Source organism: Trachemys scripta, chromosome 2, assembly GCF_013100865.1.
Source record: "Trachemys scripta elegans isolate TJP31775 chromosome 2, CAS_Tse_1.0, whole genome shotgun sequence".
In the NCBI taxonomy this organism is placed as follows: Eukaryota; Metazoa; Chordata; order Testudines; family Emydidae; genus Trachemys; species Trachemys scripta.
This window is the reverse complement of record NC_048299.1, coordinates 73,224,603-73,238,536: the sequence shown is the minus strand read 5'-3', so window position 1 is coordinate 73,238,536 and position 13,934 is coordinate 73,224,603. Positions and strand designations below refer to the sequence as shown.

General features: G+C 45.8%; 1 protein-coding gene across 1 annotated transcript in view; it reads left to right on the top strand.

Moving 5' to 3' along the window:
- Nucleotides 1–3,810, top strand: part of TOPAZ1 (testis and ovary specific PAZ domain containing 1) — a 92,846-nt gene extending 89,036 nt beyond the window's left edge. Inside the window, exon 20 of the mRNA XM_034759484.1 lies at nucleotides 3,554–3,810. Coding sequence (XP_034615375.1) covers nucleotides 3,554–3,773 — 220 coding nt within the window. The 3' untranslated portion in view covers nucleotides 3,774–3,810. The remainder of the gene's footprint in view (nucleotides 1–3,553) is intronic.
- The last annotated feature ends 10,124 nt before the right edge of the window (nucleotides 3,811–13,934 follow it).

Below are 13,934 nucleotides of genomic sequence, written 5' to 3'. Positions count from 1 at the left end.
CTTGGGTGAGGGTCACATCAGGGACAGGTGTACAGTTTGCTGGGGCTTCAAGACAAGAACTAAGAAGCAGAGAGAACAGCACTTCTGGTACATTCTCATGGACGCTGCTCTTCATCTGCCATCCGTACCATCTCAGTCAACTAGAGGGAGTTCCTCCCCATCCGGGAGTGCTCCCCATGTCTTACCTGGGGATAGAGACAAAGGGAGATCCCCTTTGCTGGGACAGTCCTCAAAGGGCACAAGCACTTAGAGCACCCTCAGCTTCTGAAGCCAAAGAAGCGGACAACTTCCACATCCTTTAAGTCCTGAGTGTTTGACTTCTCAACTGTAGAGGCAAGCCACTTCGATACCAAAGGTAGAGTGCACCCTTTGGCCTACAGCTTCCCAGTGCTGAATCCTAGTAGCAGCTTGACCAGACCAGAGCTGTTGACTCCACTTGCTGTGCTGGGACCGTCAAGGCCAACTCCTTCCTCGTTGAAGACTCTGGAGCCATCACTTCTGCTCACAATTGGGCAAAAGCCTATTTTGGCGCTGACCACCACAGAGACGTATGCACTGGGAAGGATCTGCTGAGCCTCTTGGAACTCCTCTCATTGATTATTCAGACTGACAGTGCCTTGCCACGCCTATTGCACATGGGAATCCACATTATTGGGATCTGCTACAGCATCAGTGACTTCAGGTCCTCTACCACTTCAAGCAATCTCGATGCTAACTCTGAGAGAAACAGTAACTGATCTGCTCTGATAGCTTGGAAGCCCCTGTTGTTGCTTCTGGTACTGCAGATCCCTCAGAGAGTTGTCCCAATCTCCCATGAAAACACTTGGTATTGCTCCATCCTGGCCTTCGGAGTATTCCTCAGAGTCTAAAGTGGGTTTCTATATCTCCCACTTCAGAGAATCCAGGGCTTCCTTCAGGGAACATCGCCCCGTCATAGTAACAATAGTAACAACATAGGAGTCATCCTGACAAGAACAGATCGAGAGAATGGAATGCTTGGTCTAGATGCGACTGGCCTCCAGTACCATACCAACTCCATCATTGGCCCTACTGGGTACTGTGAGGGATGCCTCTGGCATCTAGATCATTTTCTTCACTGCACTACAGAACTAGGTTCCCAAGAAGAGAAGTCTCCTCACCTGGTACCAAAAGACCATTCAAAGTTAGTGCTGGGCAACCACCACACTATGGAAACACATGTCCCCGGGGGAGAACATTTCTGCATGTGGTACCGATAGACAGCTTGATGTTGGTATCAAGCTTCTGCAAGGCACCAAGGATCAGCACTGCCTGTTGCCTGCTTCAGACAGGACTCTTCTGAACATCTTGTCCATTTCACTGTCGGAGGCCCTAAAACTGGAGTAATCTTTTCTTGTACAAGATAATTTTAAATCCTCCCAGGAGCTCCTAAAAAGGATGGCTACATCTCTAGGGATACAAATAAAGGTTGTAGAGGAAAATACCCACAAACTCAGACATTTTACACCCAGCTACATCATGGAAGGTTGCTCTCCCTATAAATGAGGTAATTATGTAGCCTATGAAAGCCTTATGCCAAACTCTGTCATCCCTCATTTGTCACATTTCCTAAGTGCGTGGTAGTTCATCACTTCGGACAAGTAGATGCTAAGCATGGTGGCATCGGGATATACTCTGCAGTCTTTTCTCTCACGCCTTCCTTGTCTCCCTTCAGGGATCCACCTCATGAGTCTACTAAAGCAAGGAAGTGCAGACTCTACATTCTTTGAGAGCCACAGAAGAAGTGCCTACTCAGTACTCCTGCTACTTCCATATGGCTTCCCTCACAACTATTATCCCTTCACTAGATCATTGGAGGATGCTTATTTCCATGTGCCAATCCACCCTGGACCCAGGAAATTTCTAACGTTCATAGAAGAACACCACCTCTGGTTTGCAGTTCTATCATTTGGCCTGTCAGCCACACTGAATGTTTTCACCAAATACATGGTGGTGGTAGCAGCCTATCTCTGCCATTGAGATGTACAAGTATATCTGTACCTGGCCTAGAAGGGGTGAGGTCACTCTCATCAGCACATAAAAAGAAGTGTCCATCAAACGCTCCATCTGTTTTCATGCTTAGGCCTGTTGTGGACATATGCAGAACAGCAACCTACAGTCTACACCTTTTCTAGATGTTATGCAATGACTACCACATCAAGGGAAGATGTGAATGTGGGGAAAGCAGTTCTGCAATCTCTCTTCCCATAAGACTCCTAGCCCCACCTCTATTGGACAGTGCTTGGGTAATTGTTGGTCTTCGAGATGTTACACATGTCCATTGCATGATCCATCTTCCTTCCCCAATGTATCAGAGTTTATCATCTAAAAGTCCAGTGTGAAGGAACTGAAGGATGGGCAGGGTGACTCTGATCTTTATAACGTGGCTCAGGGTATTATGAATATCAGGGTGCAGGCATGGTTACATCTACAGGTGTTGCTAGAGAAAACTCTCTTGCACCAGTGTATGGGACATGTCCACACCTAATGCAATGGACATATGCAACAGGTCTCAAAGAACAACTGTTACAAGAAAAGGAATAACTTTTTTCTGAGCTCTTCCTCCTGCCCTCCCCTGGCAATCTTTGTCCATTAATCACCAACCATATCAACCAGATTATTTCCAGGATTCATCCTCCTTCACTGAGGATGTTTTAAGAAATGTATTGCCTCTGGCATTGAGCTAAAGACTTAAACGCTTTTCTATAACTACGATTTTCTGTTAAAATTCTTACATTATTTATATGTATTTGTAGTTTGTTTTTTGCAGTTTGTCTTGGATAAATAATAGAACTCTTGATCAGTCCTTGGTTAGTGAGCTCAGGTTGTTAGCTGAGGACAAAAAAGTGGCAGTCTTTTCTCAGCTCACAGGTGGTGTTACCTGAGGCAGAAGGAAAAGGAGCAATCCAGTTTCCAGCTTGTTGGAGCCCCCTAAGCAGAAACTCCATTTATTGAGAAGTAGAACAAAATCTGCTACTGACATGGGACATACCAAATCATTTTTTTAAAAAACTATAGTTTGTGGTGTAAAACTTTACAACCCAAACTAGATAGCCAGATTCAAGTCAGTACTACTGTAACTTCTCTTGTAGGTTTAAATAATAAATAAGGCCTCTGTCCTGAAAGGTCTTAAGCACATCCTTTAACTTTCTGTACTGTAAATATAGTCAAAGGAATGCCCAAGTTCTTGCCAGGTCAGTGCCTAAGATGCTCTACCGCTTGTTTCTAATTCTTCCACTCCGGAGTCTAGTAACTCCTGATGGAGTATGCTGTTGTGGAAGCTTGCGACTCATTTGTCACTGAGATGTAAAATGCCTGAAAGCACCAGTATTTTTAAATGTGTTACTTTTTACTTTTTCTGATAGGTGCTAACTTAGTTCAGAAACTTCAATCAGCTGTCAGTGTCTAGCAGTTTACAATATTTGCATTAGGAAATATGAACACCAGGATTTTTTTTACTGTTTTAGTAATCTTGATGCCAATAAATGAAAACCCTCAATGAATGATTTTTGTATTTGTGAAAACTCTTTTGCAGATCTGAAGAACAAAAAGTGCGGAGTAAAGATGACTATCAAGCAGCAGTTGAGAGACTGATTCAAGCTGCTCGTATATCTAATCCAAAGCTTTTTCTTAAGCACATGACAATGAATATTAATATGGAACAGGTTTACAGTTTGGAACATAATTCTGCTCTGAAATGGCTGAAAGAGAATATGAAATGGGCTGGAAAGGTCTGGCTTTTCAGTAGTCATTAGTTGGTAAAGACTTTTTTTTTTTTTTTTTTAATAGTTGAAGTAATCATTGTTGAAAATAATAAATCAATAGATAGTTCCCATTGTGTTCAGACTGTTATTGATTCATTGTAAGAGTCAACATTTGTATTTAGATAAGGTTTCAAATTTTAACCTATTTTTGGAATGTTTGTAGATTTTCAGAGATGATAATATAGGAACAGAATAACATTTTTCTTGAGGCAAGTATCATTGCATAGATTACCTCACTAGAATCACTTTATTCTCCAGTGACTGGCATCAGAAATGCTCTGAATATGGTTGAATATCCTCCACAGCTTCCAGTTAACTATTTCCTTTTTCCAACTGAGAAATTAGAAGTGTCGGAGAATAACAGAGTTCTCACTCTTTGGTTGGGTACAGCAAAGTCAGATACTTCATTTTCTCAAGCAATTGCTTAGAGGGAGAGAGTGCACTAGGACACAGGGTCTCCCCCTCCTAGGCAGGTCTCTCTACAGGTAAACAATTATAGCAAGCATTTATACCTTTTGTTACAGACAATAATAAGCAACAGCTGCATTTTGTTTGTACATAGGTCATCCTGATATCTTCTTATTCTCATTTATTTAGACTCTAGTCTACCATATTATCTACACAAGGTCGCAACAACTTCACACACAGTTCTTTCCCACTCGCCTCACACAATCCTCGCTTCTACAAATCTCGCATTATTAGGGTTACAGTTAGCCTGACTCTTGTTAACAAACTGTCCTGCATTGCAATCCCCTTCCTGTCAGTTCTTTCTTTCATAATAGATTTTTGTGTGTTTTAGTTCTTCAGAATATCTAGGTTACTTTTTTGGAGGAGCCATATTTTTTCTATTTTGAGTATTTTTAAACCACCAATCACTATTTATTTGAATTATGCTAGTGACTAGGAACCCTATAAGCATTGTACAAACAATTAATAGAACAGTCCCTGTCACAGGGAGCTCACAGTCTACTTGTCAGACAGGACACAGACTTCCATCTGCAGTAGAAATGAGTTGGGAAACTGAAGTAACAATATAATGAACAAAATTGAGTAGCAGAGAACTTGCAGCTTGCCACTTACCTAATCAGTGCCAGACATCCAGTCGAAATGACACATCCCTTTCTTATCTGTCTTGTCATTTTTTCTAAGGCTTGGTCTACACTACCCCCCTAATTCGAACTAAGGTACGCAACTTCAGCTACGTGAATAACGTAGCTGAAGTTCGAAGTACCTTAGTTCGAATTAGTTCGAACTTACCTTGGTCCACACGCGGCAGGCAGGCTCCCCCGTCGACTCCGCGGTACTCCTCTCGGCGAGCTGGAGTACCGCAGTCGACGGCGAGCACTTCCGGGTTCGACTTATCACGTCCAGACTAGACGCGATAAGTCGAACCCAGAAGTTCGATTTCCAGCCGTCGAACTACCGGGTAAGTGTAGCCAAGGCCTAAGATGCAAACTGCCATTTTTGCTAGCTGCCTATCAAGCTTCTGAATTTGAGATTAGACCAGGGGTGGGCAAACTACAGCCCAGGGGCCCCATCCGGCCCTCCAGACGTTTTAATCCAGCCCTTGAGCTCCCGCCGGGGAGCGGGGTCCAGGGCTTGCCCCACTCTGGCGCTCCAGGCGGGGTCGGGGGCTTGACCCGCTCCGTGCGGTTCCTGGAAGCAGTAGCATGTCCCCTCTCCAGCTCCTATGCATGGGGCAGCCAGGGGGCTCTGCACACTGACCCCGCCCCAAGCGCTGCCCTCGCAGCTCTCATTGGCCGGGAGTTACAGGGGCGGTGCCTGCGCACAGGTCAGCGTGCAGAGCTGCCAGGCTGCGCCTCTGCGTAGGAGGTAAGTTCCACCTAGAGCCTGCACCCCTGATCCCCTCCCATGCCCCAGCCCTGATTCCCCTCCTGCCCTCCAAACGACTCGGTCCCAGCCTGGAACACCCTCCTTCACCCCCAGCTGGAGCCCTCACCCCCTCCCACACCCCAACCCCCAATTTCATAAACACTCATGGCCTGCCATACAATTTCCATACCCAGATGTGGCCCTCGAGCCAAAAAGTTTGCCTACCCCTGAATTAGACAGTTCTGTTTGATCCAGTCTATTGAAACATAGCTGGACTCGCACATCGTTGGAGAAATTTCTGTGAGAAAAGTTCTACTTAAATTACATGGAACACAAATCCCAGAGCCTATAAATCCATAAGTCTTTTATTCAGAACTCCTTTATGGTTTTGGAGAATCTTATGTAACTGTGTGATGAGTCCTCTTCTCTCCCTTGCAGCCTATTTGGTTTCCCTCTTGCCTAGCCTGGCCGTGCCTATATTTTAAATGATATGGGCATGCAGAGATTATTTGCAGTTCTGATGTTTTCAATGTGAGAGGCTTTCATGAGCCTATAGCATATATTTTACCCTCCTTTTAATTTTAATTGCTTTGACATTATATTCACAAGTTTATAAAACTAAAATGTAATCTAGTTCAGCTGCATAAGTAATTTTAGATAATCTGCTCTAATTAAAGGTTTAGTTTATTTCCTACATACAAAATAAAATAGATCGTGTCCTACCTATATCTCTAGGCAAAGATTCAGAAAGCCCTGGGAGATGCTGAGTAAAGGCTGAAGACAGTGGGAGTTAAATAGTGTTGAATGGTCATAAAATTTCAGAAGCACAGGGGCCTCTGCACAATAGTTCAGCTTCCCCCTTCTCCCCATCATATGTTGTTGTTGAGGCTAGTCCCCTATGTTTAAATGCCAAGGGGTATCTGTCAAGCACATTATTGGTAAGACTTTCCAAATGAATGCCTTTTTCACCCTGATTCCTTTTGAACCAATAACTGTCCTAGAGGTGCCTTATTCCAGATACTCTTCTCTTAAAAGGGATCATTCAGCTCTATTAACTCCCAACCAGTCTCCTTCAGTAAGAAGGTTTATGAACTTTGGCCTCTGTATAGTCATAAATGTTTATTAGGTGGGACACAGGACGTACCCCCACTTTCCTTTTCTCTGAATATCTGTTACATCTCTAACTACAAGTTTTTATCTTTAAAAAGGTTAGATTTTTATTAAGTAGGAGGGGCCAGACCTGAAATTTCTCAGCTAGAATAAAGAGACATGTTGTGTGGAAGCTTACCGTAAGTTAGTGATCAGGACATGCAAATATACGAAGAGAGACACAGGGATGGATTTAAGTGGCAGGCTGCAGTTTTATTAATTTAATGCCTCTCTGCAGTATCATCTGCCCTCATTCCCCACCTCTGATGTACCAGGCATTTAAGTGGGTTCAAAGTGGGATTACAGAGCTCCCACTATATAACCTATCTCTCCCAGCCTACTCCAAGGATTCAACTCATTCCTGAATCCTCTCACCCTCACGTGCCCTGCCCCTTCCCCCATCTCTCTTGCTGAACTAATGAATGCAGATGTTGTCAGCCCTGGAGCTTAGCTGTGATCAACTTGCTAAGCTGGCCACCCTCCTTTGAGCCCAGTGCGCTACAGTGAGTTGCAATTACGGAGTCTCAGGCTTGTTCGGGATGTCTTCTGCAATCACAAAGAAGGGACCCCAGCAACACTTCCATAGGGACAAACATAAGCCTTGTAACAGTTTGGTTTCTAGCACCCTATTGCCTGAACTTTCTGGGAATCAGAATCCTCTGATGCTGTGGATGTCACTGCCCTAATACTGAAGGAAAATGTAGCAAGATGAAGAACTAAGGCCAATAATACCTTATCCATTACAGCAGCAAACTGATATCTGGTCAGGTAGCTGTCATACCTATGTACAAATAGTGGGCCAGGCTCACCTTTCCATATGTCTAGAAAGGCTTTGACTGCATTCATATGGCACAGATAGTCATCTGTTGGGGGTTGGACTAGATGACCTCCTGAGGTCTCTTCCAACGCTAATCATCCATGATTGTATGATAGTCATCCAAGTGTTCTTTTAGCAGCACCAAGGCTGCTTTTCCTGTTTGTTTTCAAATACCTCAAATGCAAACAAAATGCTCTTTGTGTAAACCTTACATCAGTTATTTCTAATGCATGCTTGGACCTGTCCCCTGCTGCCAGTGGCACTAGCTCACTAACCCTAAAAGCACCAAAGGCCACAACAAATGCAACTTTAAATAGAACTGCCTCCATCCCACAACCCTCTGTATTTTTATGGGGTGTTTGTTGTCTTCCCTGCATCTGTCACCTCTGGACTATCCCTCGAAAACCTTCTTTCCTAAGAATTCTCTACATGGGTTAGGAACTCCTGCTAGTTCTGCACCAAAAGAACAGACTAGCTAAGTGACCAGATATAGTGGATGAAGCCAGTCCACAGTGCACCAGATCCCTTATATCTCATCACCTGATGCTTGGGGATGGGCCAAAGATGCTGGAGGCCTTCCCTAGTTCTAAATTCCCTGAACTCAACATGTTGTAAACCCTGTTTCCTGAAATGGGTTTTTTCTGCTTAAAATTTCAAACTTTTGGTGAAAAAATCAAAACCTTGTATTTGAAAACTTTCAGAAATGCTGCCAAATGCTGGGAGTTGTAGTTTGGGGGTTCCATACTCCATTTTCCTTTATGGGCTGGTCTCTCTGGCTGAACTATAATTCCCATCATATGCTATGTTCTCTCTTCTTACTGAGCACTTGCAGTACATCATGGAAGTCACTGGCTGTAAAGTATCATGGGAGAGGTCATCTGACTGGGAAACCTAGGCCATAGAAGAGAATGGCGGCATGAAGCAGCCAAACAACCACCCTCACAGGCTCAATGGCAATATCCCTAATCAATTTTTGTTTGGCTGGGGATTTGGGGGTGGTTCAATTTTTCGACAGAAACTCAAAATTATCTGCTGAGAAGAGACATTTTTCATTTAATCAAAAACCTAATTTTATGTCAAAAACCAGTTTCAGTGGAAAATGTTTGATCTCGATTGACTTTAATGTTAGGAGAGTGATAATCATCAGGTGACATCACATGCTACTGACTGCATCACACAAACCTGCATAATTATACAACCAATTTACTTACACGACTTATTGATTGGCATTTATTAGGCTGCAAAAACACCTGAGTGCATGTAGGAATATTTATGCAGAACATGACAGAGACAACGAATGGATACTGACTTAATTTAAAGCTTCACTGAAATACGGATGGGTCCTGTAACTTATCAGCCCTGTTTCTAATTTCCTGTTGTAAGAAAGAAGTGGATTCTGAAAACACCACAGATTCCTAGACTCTGCAAGAAAAACTCTGCTTCCCTCCCACTTTCCCCATATATCACACTACTGCTACACAACTTTTACCACAGTGAACACCATTTTTACTGTGGGGTTGTTACAATTATCTGGATCTGATTCTGATTGCCAGGTACCATCTGAAAATATATTGTTGTATGAATGTATTACTTGTATGATTGTATTTCACGGATATTATAATTGTTTTTTACCCCCTCAAATGACCATGGTAAGGGTGATGCTGGTTTCACTCCTTTTGATATTCCTTTTATACCAAATGAGGGAATTTGGAATATCCCTACCTAGTTTAGATTGATTATGCCTTTCATTTCCCATATTTCTCTTTGATGGGAGTGATTTCTCATTTTAGGAATTTCACTTTCTCATCCTAGATGCATTTAGCATGAGAAATTCTAAATAACTAGAGGCAGTGATTTAAACTCAGATTTTCAGAGTTTAAATCTAGGACAGATTTTCTACTCTCTTGTCTCTGGTGTAATCATACATTTCTATAAAGTAGCTGTAAAATGCTAACATTATGATATACAAGATGGAAGGCGATAATGGAAGGCTTGGAAAGATAAGCTTATTGGTAAATGTCTATAAATATTGATTTCACTATACCCACAAACTGATGAAAAAATATTTCCATCAAGAACTACTACTACTTTGTGTATGCCCAATGTGCCTCAGGTGACAGTGACCAGGATTGATCACTGCATTTGGTCCATTGGTTGGATCATTACCTTCCCTGACTTGGGCCCAGTACTGACAGGGAGAGCAAAGTGAATACTGATCCATTCCCCGTACCCCCTGAACTGAAATTTACAGATCAGCAAAGTAAGAAAAATGCTGCTTGAGAAATTTATTGGAGTGATTTAAACATATTTACTTTGTATAGATTTACATGTGATGTTGATATGTTTTAACAGTTAAAGCTTTAACTTTTTGAATCTTAACATCTCTTTAAATATTTCCTGACCCACAACTTAAAACTTAAATTGATAAAAGTCTAAAAAAAATCAATATCCATAAAAATTATCAAAAAAAAAAAATCAGATTCTGCCAATTCTAGGTAATAGTCATGGACTTCATATATTGCCTGTTACTACTGAATTTAACTATATTTTTGTTTTGCATTGAATCCCAAACACCATTATTATTGTGTATGCAAAGTGCTCAATAATCTATTGAAATGTTGAGAAATTCTATTGGATCACCAACTTGCCCGAAATAAGGATAAGGGCTGTATTAGCATCTGGCCACTAACCTCAGGCAGTAGCGGATTTACCATGGAGCCGGGCCCACACTCCAGGGAGGCCCCTACCAGGCCCACTCTTCTCCGCCCCCCCACTCTCTCCTGCGGGGGGCAGAAGCTTGATGCTCCTGGCAGTGAGGCTCCTGCTGCAGTAGGGCAGCCAAGCTCCCCCTCTCCTGCCTCCTCTCACAGCTTGCTCCCTTCCCGCCCTCCCCCTCCCTGCTGCCGATCAGCTGTTTGCCAGCAGGAGAGTGGGGGAGGAGCACAACCGCAGCATGCTCACCAGGGAGAGGAGGCAGAGAAGAGGTAGGGTGAGGCCTTGGGGAGGGGGGTGTAATGAGCAGACCTACTCTGACTGCAGAGCTGCACAGCCAGGCTGAAAAAAGAAGGTGCTCCTCAGCTCCCGGGACATTGCAGCTGGACACCACCTTCTGGGTCCTAGTGCTGGTTGAGCTCCCTTCTGTGTGCTGGGAGCCATCCTTCATCTTGTACAACAGTGAGTGCCCATGGTGGGGCAGGCAGGGCAGGGGGACAGAGGCAGTGGGGAAGGAAGGGGGTGGGATGGGGAGGAGATGGAGTGGTGGGGAAGGAAGGGGGTGGGATGGGGAACAGAAGGGGATAGGGCAGGGATCGGCAACCTTCAGCCCGCGGCCCACCAGGGTAAGCCCCCTGGTGGGTTGGGCCAGTTTGTTTACCTGCTGCATCTGCAGGTTCGGCTGATCGTGGCTCCAGGCAAATGGGGAGCTGCAGGACGAGGGATGTGCTGGCCGCGGCTTCTCGCAGCCCCCATTGGCCTAGAGCAGCAAACCACAGTCAGTGGGAGCCGCAATCAGCCGAACCTGTGAACACGGCAAGTAAACAAACCGGCCTGGCCCGCCAGGGGGCTTACCCTGGTGGGACACGTACCGAAGGTTACCGATCCCTGGGATAGGGGAAACGGGGGCCCAGCATACGGATCCCCTTGGCAGCAGCTGGGGCTCCCCTGTTAAGCAGGCCCATCAAACCCTCACCCTGACAAGCCCCACCTCCCCTGCATCTGTACCACCCCGATGAGCCCCCCCAGACACCCTCCCCATTGAGCCCCAACCACCAACACCTAGAACCCCACCCAAATGAACCCTGTAGATAAATCTCTGTATTAAACATCTTCACATAACTTTCATATGACTTTGTATTATGCCTCTTCATATAACCCTGTATTAAGCTATTTTCATACAACTTTGTATCAAGTCCTTTGATATAGGAACTTTGTATCAGATCCCTATGTAGAAAAACTTATAGAAAACTTTGTGTTAAGCCTTGGTATAATGTTATAGCCCCTAAGGATAGTTAAAGTAGAAGAAAAATGTCTTTTTGCTAGGAGTAGAATAAGATTCCCCCTCCCCACACTCCCTTAATCAACTGGCATGTTGAATGAATGAGGTGTGAATGAGCAAGGCGTGGAAGACAAGCACCTCCAGACAGCTAGTTGGAGAGGGGATGGAAGCCAGACCTGAGGACTAGGGCCAGCTCCAGGCATCAGCCGAGCAAGCTGGTGCTTGGGGCGGCAGCTTGTAGGAGGCGGCATTCCGCCCAATCCTAGGGTGGCACGGCCGCTTTTTTTTTTCCCCGTTGTTCCGCTCCGGCCACCCTGTAGGGGCCAGCGGCGTGGCGGACTGGAGCGTCCTGCAGCAAGCCCGGCAGGGCAGCCCGCGTTCTTCCCTCCCAGCCGACCGGAGCGGTGTGGAGCCCTCCCGGCAGGGGGCACGGCGGGCCGGGCCATGTGGCAGCGCCACGCTGAAGCCCTGGCCGCCCCCCCTCCCCCTACTAGCCAGGGCACATCTGCAGGGCAGGGAGTCCCCCTGCACCCTGGCTTCGGCCACGCCGCAGGTTTTTTTGTTTTGTTTTGCTGTTCTGGCCACCGCGATTTTTTTTTTTTTTTTTTGCTTGGGGCGGCCAGAAAGCCAGAGCCGGCCCTGCCGAGGACAATCAAACTTGTCAAGTGGGCTCACTAAAGAAGAGCAGACGGCCTCGGGGGTGGAGGAGGGGGTTTAGAATCAAGCACCTTCTTTTGGAAACACCCTGTTTGAACAGTATTGGGACAACATCCAGAAAGAAGCAGCACAAAGAACCAAGGGACACAGATTTTGAATCTGGTATAGATTTGCATGAGAGGGAAGCTGCTATAAATGCGAGGTGTCTTGCAGAGGACGCTGGGACTTGTCAACATAGGAGCATTGATCCAGATCCGCAGAAGCCCGGCTCCACCCCTCCTCTATCTAACTCACCTGGCCAGTGAAGTTAAGGGGAGCAACTAGTTGGTAACAAGAAGACGGAGTGTGTTTGTGTGTGTGTATGTGAGTGCATGAGTGTAATATAGATCATATGCATATAATACAGTGTTGATTGATGCATGTATTTCCAATGAATGTAGTGTTTGCCTTATTCCCCCGAAAAGATCCTGTTCAGTACTTTAAGTACAACAATCCCTTCCCCTGCACCCAGACCCCTCCCTCCACTGAGCTCCAACCACTTTTACTTGGTCCCCCCGCAGACTCCCATTGCCCCTGCACCTGGCACCTCCCTGTGCATCCAGATCCCCCACTGAGCTGCCTGCACCCAGATTTCCCCACACAGAACCCTCTTACCCCCATCTGGATACCCCCACACTAAATCCCTTTGCATTTGGATCCCGCTGCTGGGCTGAGCCTCCCTGCCCACATCGGGTATGCCTGGCACAAAAGTGGCAGGGCCCCAGGGTGTTTCTGTTGCAGGCTTGGCCCTTGTGCTGTGTCAGGGTCAGGTTCAGTCTCACTGCCAAGTCCCTGTTCCTGGGGGGTGGGGGAGGCTGCAGGGTATTCTCCTACCTCCAAGCAGCCAGTGGCCTGTGCTCCCCACTGCCATGGTGGAGCTTCCACATTTATTATAAAAAAAAAAATCAGAATTTTAAAATATTATGCACAGAATTTGATGCAGAATTCCCTCAGGAATATGTGGCACTGTACAGCTGTGATGGTGGGACTGTGAAGGGGGTGCTGGACAGTAGGGGATCTGTGGGTGGGGGAGCTGGGCAGGGGTATGGTGTGCAGGGTGCTGTGTAGTTGTGATGGGATGTCAGCGGGCGGGGTCTCTAGGCAGGGAGTGCTGGGCATAGGGATCTGTGGGGGAAGTCTCTGAGTGAGGGGGCACTGGCATAAGGGCAGGGCACTGGGCAGGGGTGCAGTGTGGAAGGGGCACACTGGCAGCACAGGGCTGGGCATCTAGTAGTTTGCGGTTTGTAAACAGTGCCCTTGTCCTGGGCTGAGTGGGGCCACTCCCACTGTGCCTCATTGCCCCCAACCGGCCCATCACTCTGTGGATGGCCCCCCCATCACATGCCCTATTTCCCCATTGGGGGCCCACAAATATGTTTGGGGCTGGGCCCACAAAAAGTTAATCCGGCCCTGACCTCAGGGCATACTTTGTATGTTTATTTAAAAGGAATACAATGTTCCCTTTGCTTGCACTTCTAGCTCCCAAATAAATATCAATTGCTGGGTAGCTCCCAAGTATCAGGGGGTAGCCGTGTTAATCTGTATCCACAAAAACAACAAGGCGTCTGGTGGCACCTTAAAGACTAACATTTATTTGGGCATAAGCTTTCGTGAAAACCCCACAATCCCACTTCTGTGGGTTTTTTTACCCACGAAAGCTTAC